Consider the following 22,204-nt stretch of genomic DNA (forward strand, 5'->3'; position numbering starts at 1 on the left):
TTCTAGAGCCTTTGGTCCTAACAGGACCAAAGACCATCCTAAGGTTTGTTTGCTTTAAATTCGAAGAGCAGTAGGAAACCAGCAAAGCCTGATGGTGGTATTTTAAAAATGCTCCCTGTTGGAGGGGGCAAGAGGCAGGTAGTTAGCTAGGTGGATATTGTTGTAATCTGGTTAAGGATAATAATGGCATGGGTTAGCCTGGAAAGTTGAGATACAGAGGAGTTACCAGTTTGAGAGAGAGGGAAATGAAGAGATGGTTGGTGGCTGGATGTGGTGAGTGTGGGAAGGGAGGAATCGGGGATGACTCCGCAAAGTTTTTGGCCAAGGTAGTTAGGTGAGGAGGTGCCATTCCTGACTTTGGCTGTTGTTGATGGTGGGATTGGGTATAGGAATGTTGAATTCTAGCTACTAAAGAGCCTTATAGATATAGGATAAGCAGTTAGGTATCTAGGTGTAGAGTTACGAATAGAGAACTTGGTTGAGCCTACTTTGAGCACCAGCCACCATTCTAGTGCTAAGGGTACATCAGTGAACACAGCCGATAAAGTCTCGTGTTAACTCATGGAGCTTATGTTCTAATTCTTACCTAGACAGATAACATATGCAGATGTAGCGTCAGCAGGTCGTGAGTGCTATAAATTAAAGTGGGATTAGGGTATGGCAACAAAGACTGCTACTTTAGATTGAATGACCTGGCAGTCCTCCCTTAAGGTGTATCACATGTGAGCTGACACGTTAAGTATTATCTTCCTTTTATGGATGAGAAAACTGAGGTGCAGAGACGTTAAGTAACTACCCCAATATATTTTACCATAGGTAGATAAAGAGGCTGCTCCAGTTATTAAATCTTTGTTCTCTGGTTCTTATCCAATACTCTGTTCTTAAATAGGACAGGGTCCATTTGCTCTTAAGGACTCTCTTAACCCATACACTGTGATTTAATTGTTAATCCAATTATGAATCCATCCAAGTGATTTTTATACTGAAGAAACAAGGATAACTTACAGAGCTGTTTACTTTTGCCAGTGTTTAGATTTCTTTTCATGAAAAATGTTTAATCCTCTTTACAATGAAATTAACAGATACTGCATAAAATGTACAGAAATGTATAGCCTTCTGAATTTTCCACCACCAAGGTTAAAAAAAAAAAAAACACCACCAACATTGTCAGCATCCTAGAAACCCTTGTATGGCCCTTTGCTTTACCATTTAAATATGTAAGTATGCAAACATGAATACTGTAGTTTAATTTTGCTTAGTTTTAAGCTTTAAAAAAAATGGAACCACATAATATGTACTCTTTTGTGGCTAGCTTCCTTTGTTCACAGATATTATTTGATCTTTTAATCTGTGTAATAATCAATCTGGAGTAGATAGCTCAGAAGTTCATGTCAAGTCCTTGTTAGCCTTTTAACAAACTTTGTATAAGTAATATTTGTCATTATTACTTGTAACTGTTTGTCCTTTAAAGATTTTCTGGCATGTCTAGTCTCTAGACCCATTTTTATATTTATATATATATATATAGCATTAGTTAAGCTCTTCACCTGTCTCAGCAAGTTTAATTTGCAAAGCTGGAAGCTTATATCCAGTGGCATGGTTCTGGTCTGGCTTCTTTATTTCTAATATACAAAATGATAAAGCTAAATTAGTGGACATTTGAACCTACCTTTGCAGAGATACCCTAACTACAGGATCATTTATCCATATAAAATAAACACTTCTGTTTCTTAAAGAATATACAGAAATATCTGATACTGTCTCTACAATTTTCTAATATTTTAGACTTAATATCAAGACTACATGACATGTCTGTAATACAAATCTGTGTCCCTTGTATAGGAAGGCAGGCATGACTTCAGCAGAATGTTTCCATTTGATTATTATTAAATGAAAGATTAGTACTTAAGAAATTGAGGCAGACTAGCTTTTGGCAATGGTGATCCAATAATATTGGTGATCCAATATTATGAATATTGATGAGCACTTGTGTTTTGATTAAATCTATTCAGCTTATTAGTTTGTGTATTATATCCTTGTATGTCATGGTGCTAATTGTGTTTGTTATATGAATAGGATATAATTCTTCTTAGATAGTTTTTAAAAATAAATAAACTGAACAAAATAAAAATATATAAAAGCAAAATTTGCTTTCTTCAGTGTTTTATTGGATAAAATTATTCTGATATATGAGTCAGTATTAAAACAAGATTCCAGAATACATCTGTATTAGTAACTCAGAAATGTTACATTCTCTATTTAAATATATTTACTATTGACTTTTATATTTTTAGGTTTGCTATCAGAAAGATAATGCTCTTGGAATTTAGGTGAGTTCAAAGACCTTACTTTGACGAAGTTAAAGATGACAACGTGACTTAACTTTTAACTAGGTTTTCTGTACACTTCTGTGAGTTGGTAGGAAAATAATAACTATAGGCTTTTGAAGGTTTATATTTTTGTGTTTGGCTTATTTTGGAATATGTGTATGATGTCTTTTGTTTTCAAGGATGTTGTTCCATTGTTAGTGTAACTGTATTTTGAATTTTTTCTCACTAATTAGGATAGTGTGTGCTGAGCAATTTCTGAACTCTTACTTGGTTCCTCTAGTTACAATGGGAGTAAACTGGAATGCATTCTATAACCATTTTTTTCCTTCCAAGCTTATTTATTATGACCAAACCAACCTTGTCCTGGCCTAAACCACTTACAGATATTACAGGCAGAAGAGGATATGCAATTTTTAGATTATAATTTAGATTATATTACAGCTAAGTATGGCCAGTAGACTGGAAGTAAAAGCCAAAATTGTTGTTGATGATAGTATTTGTCATTTATTGAACCTTGTGCTAGACATAGTGTTAAACATTTTATATATAGAGCAGTCATAGCAATGCTGCAAAAAGTCAATATTATACTTTCCATATAGTGAAGGAAAAAAACTGAGATCAGAGCAGTTAAGTAATTTGTTCAAAATAATGCATTTAAGTAATTGGTGGAGCTAGGATGCCAGTGTCTTATGCCAAAGCTCATGGTTTTTCCACTTCTGCACCCTCCCTGGGGGTATGCTGCTGCTGCTGCTGCTGCTAAGTCGCTTCAGTCGTGTCCGACTCTGTGTGATCCCATAGACGGCAGCCCACCAGGCTCCAGGCAAGAACACTAGAGTGGGTTGCCATTTCCTTCTCCAATGCATGAAAGTGAAAAGTGAAAGTGAAGTCACTGAGTCGTGTCCAACTCTCAATGACCCCATGGACTGCAGCCCACCAGGCTCCTCCATCCATGGGATTTTCCAGGCAAGAGTACTGGAGTGGGGTGCCATTGCCTTCTCCGCCCTTGGGGTATAGTCTGCATCAGAAGTCAGTCTCTGTTTTAATGACTAACTCCGGGAGATAATGGAAGACAGGGAAGCCTGACGTGCTGCAGTCCAGGGGTGGCAGAGTCAGACATTATTTAGAGACTGAAAAACAACAACAACTCTCTTCATAAACTGACTTGATCCTCACAAAAATGGCATAAGACTAGCGATCACTTCAAGAAAATGAGAGATACCAAGGGACCATTTCATGCAAAGAGGAGAACAATAAAGGACAGAAATGATATGGGCCTAACAGAAGCAGAAGATATTAAGAAGAGGTGGCAAGAATACACAGAAGAACTATACAAAACATGTCTTCACGACCCAGATAATCATGATGGTGTGATCACTCACCTAGAGCCAGACATCCTGGAATGCGAAGTTAAGTGGGCCTTAGGAAGCATCACTACAAACAAAGCTAGTGGAGGTGATGGAATTCCAGTAGAGCTCTTTCAAATCCTGAAAGATGATGCTGTGAAAGTGCTGCACTCAATATGCCAGCACATTTGGAAAACTCAGCAGTGGCCACAGGACTGGAAAAAGTCAGTTTTCATTCCAGTCCCAAAGATAGGCAATGCCAAAGAATGCTCAAACCACCGCACAATTGCACTCACCTGTAAAGTAATGCTCAAAATTCTCCAAGCCAGGCTTCAACAGTACGTGAACCGTGAACTTCCAGATGTTCAAACTGGTTTTAGAAAAGGCAGAGGAACCAGAGATCAAATTGCCAACATCCACTGGATCATCGAAAAAGCAAGAGAGTTCCAGAAAAACATCTACTTCTGCTTTATTGACTATACCAAAGCCTTTGACTCTATGGATCACAACAAACTGTAGAAAATTCTTCAAGAGATAGGAATACCAGACCACCTGACCTGCCTCCTGAGAATGCTGTACGCAGGTTAGGAAGCAACAGTTAGAACTGGACATGGAACAACAGACTGGTTCCAAATCGGGAAAGGAGTATGTCAAGGCTGTATTTTGTCACCCTGCTTATTTAATTTATATGCAGAGTACATCATGAGAAACACTGGGCTGGATGAAGCACAGCTAGAATCAAAAAGATTGCTGGGAGAAATATCAATAACCTCAGATATGCAGATGACACCACTCTTATGGCAGAAAGTGAAGAAGAACTAAGGAGCCTCTTGATGAAAGTGAAAGTGGAGAGTGAAAAAGTTGGCTTAAAGCTCAACATTCAGAAAACTAAGATCATAGCATCCAGTTCCATCACTTCATGGCAAATAGATGGGGAAACAGTGGAAATAGTAAGAGACTTTATTTTGGGGGGCTCCAAAATCACTGCAGATGGTAACTGCAGCAATTAAATTAAAAGATACTTACTCCTTGGGAGAAAAGTTATGACCAGCCTAGACAGCATATTAAAAAGCAGAGATATTACTTTGCCCACAAAGGTCCGTCTAGTCAAGGCTACGGTTTTTCCAGTAGTCATGTATGGATGTGAGAGTTGGACTGTGAAGAAAGCTGAGCGCCAAAGAATTGATGCTTTTGAACTGTGGTGTTGGAGAAGACTCTTGAGAATCCCTTGGACTGCAAGGAGATCCAACCAGTCCATTCTAAAGGAGATCAGTCCTGAATATTCATTGGAAAGACTGATTCTGAAGCTAAAACTCCAGTATTTGGCCACCTGATACAAAGAACTGACTCATTTGAAAAAACCCTGATGCTGGGAAAGATTGAAAGTGGGAGAAGAAGGGAATGACAGAGGATGAGATGGTTGGATGGCATCACCAACTCAATGGACATGAGTTTGGGTAAACTCCGGGAGTTGGTGATGGACAGGGAGGTCTGGCTTGCTGCACTCCATGGGGTCACAAAGAATCAGACACGACTGAGTGACTGAACTGGTCTGAACTGAGCTGAGGTGTTCCTATTTTTGCAGAGAAAAATTGAAGTTTGTAGCTGTGAATTAACTTGTAAGTGAAGTGCCTGCTATATCTTAAGAACTGTATTGTTATTAAATACTTGATCTCATTTAATCCTCATAATAATTCCAGTTAAGATCTTCCTCATTTTATAGAGAGCACTTAGGCTAGAAATTGGATCCATATGACTCTTAGATTAATACACTTTTTTCGTCATACCATGTCATCTTTCAAGAAGAACAAGAAAAATCAAGTGGATGCTGATATACAGTCAAGGATAAAGCCAGAGTGCTGTGGCCCTGGCAAATATCAGATACCAAGAGAATTGCGAGAACTAAAGGAGAAAGCAGCAGAACGTATTTAAGGCACCAATGACAGTGAAAGACTTTTAATAACTGATAAAGTAGGTTGTTACCTTCCTGGAACTTTTATGTAATTTCTGGGTGAAAATGCCATTTTCTCTGTGCCAGCCTCCAGACACAATAATTCTCGAGTTTGTAGTAGAGATAATTAATGGTCTCTTGCTAGAGTGGAAAGTGAGATGGCATGGAGAAGGTGTCTAGGTATAGGAGAGTGAACTGAATCTTGAGAAAACTCATCAGAGGGGCATGTTATTATATAGATTACATTTGCTACAATTGCCAAAAAAGAATCAGGGGATTAGTGAACAGTCCTTAAATTTGGTTTAAAGAGATGGAGTTGGAGTGTGATCTGTATGATCTATATATCACAGAGATAAGTCCATCATCTTGGACAGATCATTGACTCTCATATTCTCAGATTCCTTATCTGAAAAATGTCAAGAATAGGTTTGGAGTTAACTGTGTAGTCAGATAATACCCATGATATTACTGTTAAAAACTGTGGCAAGCCAATGATATCTGTGGGACATCTGGCAGAAACAAACATGAAGATACTCTGAAATGATATGTATTCCATCTAGACTGCAAAAAAAAAAAAAATCCTACAGCTAAAACCTTGATGAATGTGAGTCCAGACTCTCAAATTACAGGGCACATTACAGCAAAATTTAGTTGAAGCAACAAAGAGCAGAATTAGATACTCCTCAGAAAACCACAGGTAATTAAATAATATACATACTGTCAAATCATGTTTAAAATTACTATGAGTATAAAAGAAGAAATAGAATATGTGAATAAGAAACAAGACACTAAAAACGGACAGGTTTGGGGGAAAATGAAAATAAAAGTCATTGAAATTTAAAAACTCAGTGGTTAAGTTGAATAGATTAGACACAGCTAAAGAGGGAATTAGTGAATGGGGATTTAGAGCTGAGAAAATTAACAAATAACAGAAGCATACAAGGCAGCTAAGAGATACAGAGGCTAGAATGAGAAGGTCCATTAGAAGTTTCAGAAGAGATTTAGGGAAAATGAGGGAGTAGCAATTTAGAAGAAGTGATGGTTAAGAATTTTCTACAGTTAAGACATGAGTCTGTAAGATTCAGGAAGTATATATAGCAAGCTGTGAACACAGCAACAGCGACAAAAATCTTAAAAGCTACTGCTTCTGCTGCTGCTGCTGCTAAGTCGCTTCAGTCGTGTCCGACTCTGTGCGACCCCATAGACGGCAGCCCACCAGGCTCCCCCATCCCTGGGATTCTCCAGGCAAGAACACTGGAGTGGGTTGCCATTTCCTTCTCCAATGCATGAAAGTGAAAAGCGAAAGTAAAGTCGCTCAGTCGTGCCCGACTCTTAGCGACCCCATGGACTGCAGCCTACCAGGCTCCTTCGTCCATGGGATTTTCCAGGCAAGAGTACTGGAGTGGGGTGCCATTGCCTTCTCCTAAAATCTACTAGAGGAAAACAATTACTCAGAGGAGGAAGAACAAATTGACTGTAGACTTCACGATTGCAATAATAGAAAGGTAGTAGAATGAGTCTAGTAAATAGAAAAATAGAACTATGGACCAAGAAAGAATTCTATCACCAGCTAAACTGCATGAGATTAACAGATTTCAGACAGATTCATACTAACAGACTTGCTAGCAGAAGTTCTGAAGGGCATAATTTAGGGAAAAGGAATTTAAACTTGTAAAAATAGAATGATATGAAGTTTCATGCATTTACTATATGAAAAGTAGTCTATAACTTGGAGCCTTTTGGCAGTTATTTAGGATAAAATATTATTTACCAGTTTCCTAGGCTCTCGCAAACTAAGAATGATTCCTAAAGATAGACCCATGGAAATATCAACATGAGGAGACCTTTGAAGCTTAAGAGGAAGTAGAAAAATTCTGTGTTACAGCGCAATCTGAAATGCACAACTGTGTGTGAACACCTGTGCATGCATGCGTGTGTACATGAAGACATAAATGAAAAGTTATATTGAAAAGTTATACATGTGGAGTGATTTAAAATAAAAACAAAAAGTTCTGTGTTCTGCATTAGTGCTTGAGAGGATTTTACAGCCCACAACAGTGATTGATGTTTATAACTACTCTGAACAAGAAATAGTTTTGTTTTGAAAATCAGAATTGCTTAGTTTAGGAATGTTTTCACCAGTCTTAAAATAAGAATTTTGGCGTTTTGAAAAGAAAATGCTAGTTACCTTGAAAACTGACTTATGTTAAATGCCTTGTAAATTAAGTAACAAATCCTCTTTTTGAGTAATTCTTTTTCTTAGTTTTCAGAAACCATTTGGTCCTGATATGAGTTTGTGTTAATTTCTCAGTTACTTTTGTCTGTGAAGCTGTCCATCATATGATTTTAGAGCTGATATTTGTCAGATATTTTTGTTTTTTACTCTGTGAAGCACCATAGATAAGGAAATATCCAGTGCTCTAATGGTGATAATTATGTATGTCAGTAATCTTTGATGTTTTCCTACTTTGAAAAACTCTCGTTTTAGAAATAAAACTCTCGTTCTCCAGAGCCATATTTGCTACATATGTTTCCAATAGTAAGACTGACCTACATTATAGATTAATTTGTGAAGGGCTCTCAGACTATCAATACAGATTTTCAAAAAGCTGTAAGTAATTAGACTTTTTCAAGGGGAGTGATATAATGAGATGGTAGTAACTAATGAAATATTCTATGCCTTTTATTCTTCGTAGCCAGTATCTTGAAAATTACCTCTGGATGAATTATTCTCCAGAAGTGTCCAGCAAAGCCTATTTAATGTCAATCTGCTGTATGGTGAATGAAAAATTCAGAGAAAATGTCCCTGCATGGGAGGTAACAAATTTAAATTACTTCATAGCTTTCTTACTGTGCTCACTTAAACTGTTACAAAGTAGCTTTTTTACTGATAATATTTTTAGAACAGAAAAATATTTTTATCCAAAAATAAAGTAAATATTGAGAAAAAGGATGGATGTATGAAAAAATATTGGGTTGGCCAAAAAGCTTGTTCAGGTTTTCTCTAAGATAGTATGGAAAAAGCCAAGCAAACTTTTCGGCCAAATCAATGATATTTCTTTTGGTTTCAGTTCTTTCTTTAATATACTGTGAATTGAAAAATTATGAATGTGAAATTATTTTTCTGCTTTGTGCTTAAAACAAAGAATGGTATGTATTATAAAGACTTTTACATCAGATAAAGTAAATTTTATATTAAGTAGCTGAAAGAGTCAGACATGACTGAGTGGCTGAACTGAACTGAGCTCAAATAGATAATGTTCAGTGAGATAATATTTTTCAGTGCCTTGTTTCACAACAGAGAGTATGTGTTTATAGTTTAACCGGAGTAAAGTAGTAAAGTCAAAACAGGTGCTTATATTGTAATTTCAGTCTTCTCTTTGTCTGATTTGGGATCTCTTTTCTCTTTTGAAATTTATAATTGACATTTTCTCTTTGGCTACTATAACAGAGCCTTGATCAGCTAACAGAGGTCCAAAATCTAGGTTTTCTTTGGCCATTATGAAATGGTCAGCTCATCAAAAGAGTTCCTTCCCCTCAATCATACTTCTTTAAATGAAGGAAAGCCATGTATGCTTGCCATCTCTTTTGAGGGGATGGTATCCACATTGAAAAGGTGTTAACATTCTTTAAGATAAAACCATGGACCCTCAAATATTCATTAGTACCATCATATAAGGGCCTTGTGTCTTATTGAGAAATCTTAGAGGTTTCTTAAAGGTGCCTTGAACCACCAGAGGAAGGGAGAGGGACACCAGAGAATGACTTCATCAGTTTTCATGTTGCAAAGACCACTTTGGTGATTAGAGTTGATACAGATAAAGAGAAGAGGTTACACACAGATTTGGAAAGTAAAATTGATTGGATTTGATAATTGAAGTAGCTTGAGGGACGGGGTATTATTTTCAGTAACCTTCCAGGTTTGGGCAACTGAATGTAAAAGATGAGAGGTGCTTCTTACCAAGATAGGTGGAAGAGGGTTGAGGAATGCTTTGGCGGGTACAAAATTGTTGAAACTGAGTTTTGGACTTTCTGAGTCTAAGTTGCTTTTGGAATATCTAGATGAAATTGGAGCAGACAAAGCAGTCTAAGGACTGAAGAAGTCTGGACTGAAGATGTGTCTTTAGAATCATTAGCATATGGTAGTTGAAGTAATGGGAGAGGGAGAAGAAGAATGAGGCCAGATCCCCAGGGACACTGCCTTGTAAAGTGACAAAGAAGAGAAACCTTCGCATCAAAAAGGAGTTGAGGGTTGGTAAGCATCCTTGGGATTTGACAGCTATAACAGCTTCAGGGGAGTGCTGTATATGGAAACTTGTTTCAGAGAAGTAAGTGAAAACAGCTAGTATAGGTCATAGGTTTGGAGCACTTGCCTATGAAAGAAAAGAGAGCCAACAGAAAGGTGGGGAGGTAGATCACAGAGAAGCTCGAATATGTTCATTATTTACCTTTTCTTTTTAAAACATTCTTTGTATATTAAGAGTAGAGAAATAATATAAAGGAAAGGGTGTCTTTGAGATTAAATAGAATAGGAAGACTTCAGTTTTTGCTTAAGATGTTTCTTTGTTTAAATTAAAATAATTAAAACACTTTAGATCTTTAATTAAAAAAAAACAAATCCTAAGCTAATTACCAGCCTAATACTTGAAGAAAAAATAAAAGAATCAAAGCCATTATTTTATTAGCTGAAAATTTCTGCAACTCTCACATTGTCCTGCCAGACTTGCTACAGTGAATTTTAAGTAAGCAGGTAATCTTTTTGTAATTACTACGTTTGGTTAATAGACTCCTAAAAAGTCTGCCAGTGTTTGCTTACAGGAGAAAAAGAGGTGAGCAAGCCATTTCAAAATGAATTTTTATTTTTTTCTCTTTTCAGACTTTTAAGAAGAAGCCAGATCACTTCCCATTCTTTTTCAAGTGCATCTTGAAAGCAGCATTAGCTGAAACTGATGGTGAATTTTCACTCCACGAACAGACAGTCTTACTGCTTTTTCTTGACCACTGCTTCAATAGTTTGGTAATTTTACTTTATCTTTGGGGAGAATGTTCAGATTTTCTTATTCTTTTAAGTTGACTGTAAATGAGATTAGCTCTAGAGCCATCTCCTCATAGTAGTGGAGAATGAGGACAATGCTAACATTTCAGCCCCTTCTTGGGAAAATCATCTTGTAGGGTCTGTTTGCTTTTTAATAGATTTGGACTTGATCCCTTCTTTTTTCTATCTAGCTTCTAAGTAAAATGATAAGAATTGAAATTCTCCAAATATAGAGCAGCAAAGAGTCTGATAACATGAACATTAAGTAGTGAGATCAGTGTCATAAACTGTACACAGGGACATAGCTTCATTACTTCTCAGTCATACCTCATACATAACCCGGCAGGTCAGCAGGAGAGTTACGTTTTGAGTTGACTGTTTAGGGGTGATTATGGATGATCTTTCAAAATCTCTTGGGTTGCGCATAATACATTTTTCATTCTTCGTAAGATTATGTTCTAAAAAATAAACATTTATATTAATTAATATTTCATTTGTACTTCTCTCCTGGGGTTATCTGAAGGTATTTATCTTTAAATAAATAGGTATATACCTGTGTGTGTGTGTATATATATATATATATATATATATATAGGTGCTTCTGAATTGATAGTGCATTTAGACCCATGCAGGAGAATGCATGTGGTTCTTTCTTACCCTGCAAATAACGTTGATAATCGGATGGTTATTATCTGTTTCCATATAGTACCTCACATGGGTCTTGCAAAGACCAGAAAAGGATTTATATTCAGTATTACCTCTTTAACATTTATTAAATTAAACAAAGCAAATATAAATAGATGTGATTCCTTGTCAGAAATGGAACAAAACCAAGATTTAATTAGTATTGGTAGTTTGGTGCTAGTTTAATTAACTTAAAAGCTATCTTATTATTGGTACTTTTTTCAGCTTACCACCAATATTCATTATTTGAGGTAGTTATGCTCTAAAAAATAGCTGTGAACACAGAATTAGCTAAAACTGAACCACTGCTCTCAGGGAAAATACAGAGACAGTTTCATGCAAGCCTCTGGTCACATTTTCATCAGGTGATCAATGTATAGCCTTGTTTTATGTGTTTCTATTTAAAGTCACTCTATATATATTGTTGATTTGTTAACGTTGAACTTGTGACCAGCTTAAGTCTGAACAAACTTACCTAACACACAGTATTTTCTCTTTAAGGCACATCACAGCATTCTTTCACCTGGGAGCACTGAACGGCACTGAAGCCCTGTGCTTAGGGCCATTTTAAATAGCAAAATCACCAACAAAAATCACAATATTATGAGAAAGTAGCACTAAATAGACCAAAAAGAGATGCTAGTGTAAGAGAGCTGACGCAAGAAGGCAGAGCCCACCTTGTCTAACCTCAGCTCAAAATGTGTGTTGGGCAGTTCACACTTGGCTCTGCTCTGTGCTGTCACTGAAGGACAGTGAAAGCATTGGGAGCATTGAATTGAGGGCTACAAATACATGTGCAAGCTGATGACATCACAGACATGGAATTTGGAAATCATGAGGCTTAGCTGTATCTTTTTAAAAAATGGATTGAACTTCTTAGTAATAAAAAATCATTAATTTGAAAGAATTGATGGCATATTTTCCCCCATGACTGTTTTAAACAGGAAGTAGACTTGATACGGAGTCAAGTACAGCAGCTTATCTCTCTCCCGATGTGGATGGGCTTACAGCCTGTAAGTATCTCAGTTCAGAAACTCACATGTATTTGTAAGTGGAACATGTGGTTTTAGATGGTGTAGCTTTGTTATGGATATAAAATGACAGTTAAAAATCCCCCACCAAATTTATCTAATTTACTATGCATTAACTAATCATAGGTGTAGTTTTTTTCCGTTTTAAAGCTTTTGTGTATAAGCCAATAAATGTTTCTCCTAATGTCATTATTTTAAGGTGAAATAGGTAATATCTATTGAGCTCATAAAGGGAGTTAATTTAGTAAAATATTATTCATAGATATGTCTCTGGATAAGACTAAATACAGACTTGAATTTTTAATTTTCCTTGAATGTAATGTACATACAGCTATAGGAGAACATCTGAATTATGTTTTAATATTAACAACTTCATTTTTTCCGTCAAAGTCTTATTGAATAATATGGGCGAGTATTGAAGCCAAATTAACAGATTTTAGGGAGTAGAGTTAAAACCATCAGATTTCTATATAATATTGTATTCAGAATTTCATTTCCTGCATGTGGGTGGTTTTGCAGACATTCAGATATGCAAGCTCATTCATAGGCACCAGTTGATGAAGGTTAAAACAGGCACCTATAAATAATTATTACCAAGTTAAAAACGGATAAGTACCATGAGAAAGAGTGGTGGTATGGACATTTCCTTATTATGATAGCTGTTTTATATGCACTGTTTCAGACTGACTTTTTGAACTTTAAATGTTAATGCTCGTATTTTTCAAACTGAAGTCCTGAATTTTAGAAATCAGAAAGAAAATTTATTACTGAGCTTAAAATCTTAACGAGAAATTTCTTTTGTCTTATTTTTTTTCTATTGACAAGTATTGGAATTGAAGTAGTTTTTTAAAGTGTAGGTGTTAGTTTCTTAGGTTCCAGCTTTTGTCACGTTCCTATCTGGTTTTATCCCATTGCTCTATATTATATTCTTACATTGGGGTTATGGCTGATTTAATGCCACATCATTCTTTCAGGCACGATTGGAATTAGAATTAAAAAAGACACCTAAGCTAAGAAAATTCTGGAACTTGATTAAAAAGAATGATGAAAAGATGGATCCAGAAGCAAGAGAACAGTATGTTGCCAAAGCTTTGTTCCATGTTGGTTTGTTATACTGAGTTGTGAGTCTTAGATGTTGCTGACTTGTTTTGTTTTTCCCTTTACGTAGTTGCTGAGCCAGATAAGCGATTAAGAAGTGCTTTTACTTAGACCATCATAGAAATCTTTTTCACAAAGGTCCAGTGGAGAAGCCACACGTCATTTCTCCTTTCCCTGTCTCTGCCCCAGTGACAAGTGTTATCAGTGGTCTTCCCTTTGCCTGTTGTCCATCAGAGTTTGTTCATCATGGATAGGTCTCAATTTTCTCCACAGTCTTCAGGCTGTCAGTCCAAGTTTTCTTTCTTTTTCCCATTCCCTCACTCTTAACAATGACTTACACACTACACTTTATATGCTTCATTCATTCAATAAATCTAAGTGTTTATTATTTTATTGGGTACTATTATAGGTGTAGGCGAAATAGCATAGAACAAAATAGAAGGTAATTCCTAGTCTTGTGGAGTTTACATTCTCGTTGGGGAAAGCAGCTAAGAACGGATGGATCTTACGGTATATTATCCAGTGGTTCATGCTAAGGAGAAAAATATGAAGTATATAACGAGTAAGGAAGCAGATGAGGGTTGCAGGTTATTTTAATAGTAATTATTATCAATTGGATAAAGTCTGATAGCAAGCATTTATGTCATCAAACAAAGTTCTGTTCGTAGGAAGGAAGAAAAGAATCTGTATACTCTTAAGATAGCAGTCCTCAACCTTTTTGGCACCAGGAACCAGTTCATGGAAGACGTTTTTCCACAGACCAGGGCAGGGAGTGGGAATGGTTTCAGGGATGATTCCCATAAGGAATGTACAACCTAGATCACAAGGTCTGTGCTTCCATGGGAATCTAATGCTGCTGCTGCTCTGACAGGAGACAGCTCAGGCAAGTGACGGGAGTGGCTGTAAATACAGGTAAGGCTTCACTTGCTTTCCTCCTGCTGTGCAGCCCAGTTCCTCACAGGGTTGGGGACCCCTGCTCCAAGAGGTTTATTCCTCTCTCTGTCTTTGAAGCTAACTGGTCTACCTGTGTTCTTGCTTCATTTATTCCGTGACTCTTCTAGCAGTGAGTGTGATCCTTTTTTCTTTCTTCATCTCCAAGTGTTCTTTCCACTCATGTTTTTTTCTCCCTCTGCTTATGTATATATGCTTAGGACTCACTTCTTGAGCCTACGATAACTTCTTCTGACTCACATTTTTTCGTCCACTTAGGATAATACTCTGTTCACCCATAGATAGCAGTTGAAGTCATAGGTATGCGTAAGGTTATCTAATGAGTTATATAAACTGTGAAAAGAGGGTTGAGGACAGAAGTGAAGCTTGGAATTGTACTGGTGATCACTGAAAATGAGAGAAACTGAAAAAAGCTGGATGTCAGAGAAATGAGTTTGAGAGTAAGGAAATGAGGGGTATAAGGACAAGAGAATAGGGTCAGAATAGGAATATCCTTTCTTTAACTTCAGACTCCAGTCTCATCTCTTCATGATACCTTTCTAATCAATAACCTCTTAATTGGGCTACTTACATGATATCTTTGCATTATTTGACTGATTTTTAAAAATTTAAATCCTCTCTTCCCATTACCTCAGTATGATTTAATTCCAAATCAATAGACTGTTCATCGTTTCATAAACATTCCTTTCCTAACCACCTTTGCCCCTCTACTTCACTTAATTGAGGCTAACCTTTTAAGCAGTCTTCCAGACCAAGTACTAAGCCTGCAGTGCTTTCTTCTGAACTGAAACACAGTGTTTTTCATTGAAACATCAGCTCTTTTTGTAGTGGTTAGACTGTGTATGGTTGTTTAGAGTGTAAGTTCTACGATCAGACTTCCCTAGGTTTCACAGCCACCTGCCGTGTAAGTTTGGGCAAGTCACTGCGCCTCTCTGAGCCTCAGTGTGCAGTCCGGACAGTATAGTGCCTGTCGTAGGACTGCTGTCAGTATTAGATTATCTTGTGTGATGTCCTTAACGCAGCTCAGATCCTAGCACAGTAGGTGCTCAGCTAATGTCAGGCAGTTTTACTAATTAATGTTGGCTTGTGTTACTGATTATATTTTATGACTTGTCATCATTTTAAGTATATTTTAGTCATTTCCCTCCTTGTTATTTCCAGCAGGGCTGGTATAATCATTTGTAGCTGTCCAATATGTGATGATTGGTTTTTGAATAGTTGGTACATGAGGCGTCTTAAATTAGTAATGAGTAATAAGTTGTTTTTTAAACTAACATTTAATTCTTATACATTATAATACTCTATTTAATAATTTAAGCATATTAAAGTATGAAATTGCTCATTTCAACTACATACTTAAGTATTAGATTTTTAATGTTGAAGGCAGACTATAAATGAAAATTTGAAAACTCCTTTCTAGTCCTGACCTTTAAATCACAAGTGAAAACTTTTATAATAAGACAGAGATGCTTTCTGGGCTGGTTATTAGGCCAGTAATGAGGCTCGTGTTTTCTTCATATAATGCTGTATTTCTCTCAAGGAAGAAGCTGTTTAAATTTTGGTCCTGATTTCAGAGAGAAATGAAACAATTTGAGCAATGTAAGAAAGGCTGTTCAGCATTTAAGATTTACTTTTGAAATAATTATTGCTCAAAAATAATTTGCTCCCTGTTTGTTATCTCTCTGTTTTTAGAGCCTATCAAGAAAGAAGATTTCTTTCACAACTTATCCAGAAGTTTATCTCTGTGCTGAAATCAGTCCCACTTTCTGGTAACTATCTTCCTTTTCTCAGCTCATTTGTGAAGTTACTATTCAGATGCCCATCTGTTATTTATATTTAGTCTAAAAACTGCTCTCCAAATGATTTTAAATTATATTGACAAGGGGTTATGTCCTTCCCTTTTCAAGTATGCTACCAGTCTGAGTATTGTGACTGCCTTAGAAATTCATATCATTTAAGGGCACCAGCATGGTTATTGAAATGTTAATTTATTTAGCAACTCTTTTTGGAGCTTCCTTATAACATACAGGTTTTGAACAAGGTTTCGGGACATGTTGAACAAGATAGTCACAGAACCTATCCATGTGGCATTTATAATTTGGTACTGAATAATGTTTTCAAGCCATATCAAATACTGTTTAGGAGGGGAAGAGGAGAATTATTTTGAGATATGAGCTGCAAGATGAAATGGGAAGTATTTTCCTCCATCGTGGTCCCCATTTATTATGAAACAAATAGAAGTATATGTTGTGTGGAGTATAAACTTCAAAATATATCACGATTATCCACTGTATATAGATACATATATGTGTGTGTATATGAGTATGAGCTCGATGTACCAAGAGGATCTAACTACATTTTGCTGGGTTGGCAAGACTGACATAAGCATCTAGTGAGTGCAAATAGGTTATTGTTTACTTAATAAAAATATGTGTATGCTATGTATAATATCTCATTGGTTGTTACTATTTTACTTTCTAACTGAAATATAATCTAAGAACAGTTCAATAGATGTACCATATTTATATGCACCAGAGATTATACCATACATATGGATCAGAGAGTGTAGCTTTGTTTAAAATACAACAATGTGTACTTATAAATGTTGACTTTCCCCAAGTAATAGTTTACAACTGGAAGTCACACCTGTAATTCAGTGAGGAATAGATAATAATGCTACAGATGCCAATTTATGGTGCCAGATTTGGGGTATAATATTACTACCAGTATTAGTAGAAAGAAAAAATTGTCATGTGCTTATAATCTGTCACCTAATTTTTATATATTTAAATCTTTCAGGTAAGCACCATGAACCTGGAAAGAGGACTTAGATTTGGTTTCCTTGATACAAATAATAATAATGGAAACCAGTAATGTATAATAATTAGTGTCAGGTAGGGAATCTCCTGGCCTACAGTGTAGGTCTTGGCACTTCCTCTACCGTGGGCCGAGGTCCAGTCTCTGGTCAGGGAACTAAGACCCTGCAAGCCATGCGGTGTGGCAGCGCCCCAACACCTCGCACCCTCAGAAAGTTGATGGCATCTAGAAAGATTTGAAAGTCAAGAAAATATAACAGTATAGGGCCTGCAGAAATTTTAATGACTAACAAAGCACTAAATGTTGCCATTGTTATAATATATTGTCAGAAAACAAAATTTCTTAGATTGATCTTGAGCTTTAATCAGAATTTATTAACTTGCTGGCAAAGGAAACAACAGAGATGAAAATAGTGTGCCAGTTTACAAAGGGCATAAAACCAGATGGATTATATAGTTAGAAAACAGAAAACTAATTTTTAAAAGATTGTATGTAGTTTTGTTTTGCAAGGTTATCGCAAGCAACTGTCCACATCAATTGTTATAAAGGAAATCTGTGTAGGATGATTTGAAATGTCAGGGCTACTATCAAAAGAAGGAAAAAACACAGTACACATCAAAAGCAAGTGATAAGAATTTATTGGTGTCCAAAATTGTAATAACAGGGCTTCAGCTCTGAACAGCATGCCTCGTAGGGCCAATTAGTGTAAAAATATGCCGCTTTATCCACCAGAACTCAGAAATTGAGTGCCAGGCATCATGTTCTAATTTTAAATTGGCCATTTCCAGTAATTTTCTCAAGCTATAAATAAAAATATGAAATACAGATTTTGCTCATTTTTAAATTTTGGACAAAATTATTTTCCTTTGCCAGTAATAAGAACAGAAGATACAACCGAGGACCAGTTTGAACGGATTTAATTTAAAAGTCACTCATTTAAATTCTTTAGTTTTAGGAACTGTATGACCTAGGCTGTGTCTCAAAAAACTGGATTCCAGTTCTAACCAGCCCAAAATCAAGTCATTTTCCTCTGGTCCTCAGTTTCTCACCTATAAGATGAAGAGCTAGTAAGATGTTTTCTGAGATCTTTTCTAGCTGTGAAATTCTATAGTTATGTTATTTTAGGGTTTGAATTATGGGCATATGTTACTTACAAAAGTATTCATGTTCTTCCTTCACATAAAGCCTTCTATTTGCCTGTCTACAACAAATAAATAAGTAGATTTAAATAAATTCAAATAAAGCATTTGTAGGACACCTTCTATAGGTCTAGCGCTGGGTTATTCACTGCTGGGAGTCCTTAGACTAGGGACCCTAAATTTTTCTCCTTTTCAATTGAAACAATCTTGGCAGGATGGTTTCAGCTGGTAAAATAGCAGAACATTTTCTGACATTAGGAAAAAAAGAAATTTGTACTCTGAAAGTATATCATGTCACAAAGTTGTACTTATTTTACAAATGAAAATGTTCTTAAAAATAAACACTTTAAAAATATGTTTGCAGGTCTGATTTTTAAAATGTATTTCTGATACAAGCTACATTTTTCATTTTCTCCTACTTATAAAGCTTAATGTAAGTGTAAGGCCTGCCCTTTTTGAAAATATGTGAGGTCTGTACTCTGAATCATAGTCCAATTCTGATGAATGAGATAAATAACCTTGTTTAAATAACTAAATAACTGCCAGTTTTAAGATACAGTACCATAGAATGACCTAAGTAAGAAAGTTTTAACATGTTTTCTCTTATGTTTAGATCCTGTCACTATGGACAAAGTTCATTACTGTGAAAGATTTATTGAACTTATGATTGATCTAGAGGTAAGAAGTGTGCAGTGATTCTTCTGTTACATAATCATTAAGGAAGCTGATGATTATATATGTAAGATTAAACCCATGACTATATATGAAATATTTCTTTTATCACCTCAAACTGGCCTTAGTTTGTTTGTACCTATTTCAAGTGTCTTAGAGAGAAGAAAGTCAAAAGTGATTGACTCTTGAAGTTTCAGATGACTGTCAAAGGGCTGTGTTTGTATTAAAAACCTTACTTAGTAGGATTTTGTTTGAAAACTACTGGCCAAGACAGAATCTGAGATTTTTTCCCAGTGCTGTACTTTGTTGAGAAACATTACCACTGAGTGTATCTGCAGCATGGACTAGACCCTTGGCTTTGTGCAGTGTCTTTTGAGGGGCTGCGGGTACTCTGTATGTGATTAACACTCCTGCACTGAGTATCAGTGGAGTTCGCCGCCTGCTGGGAGAGCATGCAGACTTACTGCTGCGGTGATTATTTTCCCTAGGCCCTACTCCCCACAAGACGCTGGTTTAATACCATCCTGGATGACTCCCACGTTTTGGTTCACTGTTACCTTTCCAATCTTGTTCGTAGAGAAGAGGATGGCCATCTTTTTTCCCAGGTAAGCATTGGTGTATCTGAATACACTTACTGCTTTCATTTCTAAGTTGATTTTTTTCTTCCTTCGCCATGCAACTGGGAGTACCAGGGCATGGCACAAGTAAACTTTTGCTAAATATTTAGTTGAATGATGTAAATTCCAAATTAGTCATTTTAAAGTGAAACCAAGTCTTGATATACAAAGTGGATGCCTTCTCATGTAGGTGACCTCTATTAATGTTATATCATCATCTTTTTTTCTCTTCCAAATACTCATTTTATTAATTAAACAGTAAAACAAGCATTATTAAATTTGAGGGGGATGGTTAATTCACATAAAACTTAATATGTGATGTTATTGGGCTAAATTATGCATGATATAGTTGCACATGCTCATATATTTTGATTCTGTGGACTAGAAATAGATGATAAGTATTAATTTCAAGCAAAGTGATTTAATGTCATTCAATATTAGCAAAGAGCCTACTATCATGGCTCTCTTTACATGAGATGATAGTGACGGGGCGGCTGATAAAGTGGACGCGTGTGTATGTGCTGCCTTGAGTTGACAGGCAGGCGCACTTTGTTTACTGCTTTGTGCAGAAAGACAGTAGTAGGGTTTCCCATTTCCGATAATGTCATCCAGAAGAAAAGTCTTCTAACAAACTTCTAACACTTGCCTTTGGTGTAGTCACAGCTGGAGATAAAATTTTTGTATATATTTACATTCTCTCCTAAAAACTCTAATCTGGTGTCTGTGAGCATTCCTTTTTTCCTATTCTCATACTGAATTTTACCCAGTGACTGGTTGCATGTAGACACATTGGATAATCCTGATATCGGGGAGGGGGAATAAATTGGGAGACTGGGATTGACATATACACACTACTGTGTATAACTAATAAAAGCTTACTAAATAGCACAGAAAACTCTACTTAGTCCTCTGTTATGACCTATTTGGGAAAAGAATCTAAAAAAGAGTGAATGTATGTATATGTATAACTGATCTACTTTGCTGAATAGCTAAAACTAACACAACATTGTAAATCAACCATACTCCGATAAAACTTAATTTAAAAAAATCCTAATATCTGATCTGCTATAGGTTAGAATTAAGAATAATAAAAATGGGGGGCAGATGCAGCCCCCAATTCTGTTGATGCTGCCATCACAGGGGGAAAGGAGGCCTTCAGCAGTCACAGGAACTAAGCCAGAGAAAGGGCTTGATGGCCCTGGAGACTGACGAGAGGAATGGATAAGTTAGCCTTTCCTCCTACCTTGCTATTTTTTGCTCAATATAGAGAAGAGTATCGCTAATTGAGAATTGCAAAATTCTCATCAGAAAATTCTGAGTGGCATAAACCCTCAGGAGTTCCCTCTAATTGTATGGGTCTATATATTTACAGTGATGTAGAGAGATTTTTTTTTTTTCTATTAAAATGATTGACCTCCTTTGATTAGTTCCTTAATGTTTCTTTAGTATTGGGGTTGCAGTTTTAAGTTCTTCCCTGTAGAAGTAGACCAAGTATATGAGATAAACTTAACAATTATTCACAGTGTATACTTTATTCTCACCTAAATAAAACATTTGTACATGTTCTGAAATGTTTGTTGTAGTGTTTACATTCCAAAGCTTTTTGGTACCTCTAAGAAGGTATGTGGACTTATTTATTATTTTTAATAGTGTCTGTTTTTGCCTTCTTGCTCTCATGTTTGCAGTTTGTTAATTTTAATGTATCCTTTCAGCTTTTGGACATGCTTAAGTTCTATACTGGTTTTGAGATTAATGACCAGACTGGAAACGCTCTGACAGAGAATGAGATGACAACTATTCACTATGATAGAATTACTTCTCTCCAGGTAAGTGAAATGCATTATAGCCTTTGCATCTGTTCCATGAAGTTGTGTCATAAATAATTTAGGTTTTATATGGTATAAATAGGAAAGGTACTTTTTTAATAGTATGCTCATCTTGAATTTTTAAAATATTGCTAATTCTGATGGATTTATGAAAAAGAAAGGTTTCTGCTGTAGTCCTCAGTCTTGAGAATCAGTATATTGATATTTGACAGTCAAAAAATATTAGTTATTGGGCAAATTTGGTGCATTTAAATATCAACTTTATTTTATGAAAGAGTATTTCAACTTGGCAAAGTATATGTGCATACTTCATACATTTTAAAGATAAAGGCATGTAATGGTACTGAAATTTACCAATGCAGCTCAGATATGCCCTCAGAGTATCTTTGTTTTTATTACTGAGCTCACTTTGCTCTTGAACTCCATTTCCTCTGGTGGCAGAAAGAGACTTTTATTTCTCAATTTAAAGTAATTAAGGTCCTAACCTTTTAAAGAGTCTTGCGGGGAGGAGGGCAGGGAACGTGTAAAGACGCAGCCAAACTTAAGTTCAGATTATCTTTCACCGTCACGTCCCCTGTCTCTCAAGGTCATTGCTCTTCCTGCTCGCAGTCCCACCTCAGATATCTTCTCCTGCTTTTCTCAGAGAGTTAGTGTTTGTTCCTCTGCCTCTGCCCTTGAAGTGACCATGGCTGGTGTGGTCTGTGCTGTTC

General features: G+C 36.2%; 1 protein-coding gene across 1 annotated transcript in view; it reads left to right on the top strand.

Moving 5' to 3' along the window:
• Window positions 1–22,204, top strand: part of AQR (aquarius intron-binding spliceosomal factor) — a 79,392-nt gene that overhangs the window by 6,577 nt on the left and 50,611 nt on the right. Inside the window, exons 4-12 of the mRNA XM_068964487.1 lie at window positions 2,295–2,330; window positions 8,321–8,441; window positions 10,501–10,641; window positions 12,288–12,356; window positions 13,349–13,449; window positions 16,116–16,192; window positions 18,993–19,057; window positions 19,540–19,656; window positions 21,381–21,494. Coding sequence (XP_068820588.1) covers window positions 2,295–2,330; window positions 8,321–8,441; window positions 10,501–10,641; window positions 12,288–12,356; window positions 13,349–13,449; window positions 16,116–16,192; window positions 18,993–19,057; window positions 19,540–19,656; window positions 21,381–21,494 — 841 coding nt within the window. The remainder of the gene's footprint in view (window positions 1–2,294; window positions 2,331–8,320; window positions 8,442–10,500; window positions 10,642–12,287; window positions 12,357–13,348; window positions 13,450–16,115; window positions 16,193–18,992; window positions 19,058–19,539; window positions 19,657–21,380; window positions 21,495–22,204) is intronic.

This window comes from Capricornis sumatraensis, chromosome 2 (genome assembly GCF_032405125.1).
Source record: "Capricornis sumatraensis isolate serow.1 chromosome 2, serow.2, whole genome shotgun sequence".
Taxonomy (NCBI): domain Eukaryota; kingdom Metazoa; phylum Chordata; class Mammalia; order Artiodactyla; family Bovidae; genus Capricornis; species Capricornis sumatraensis.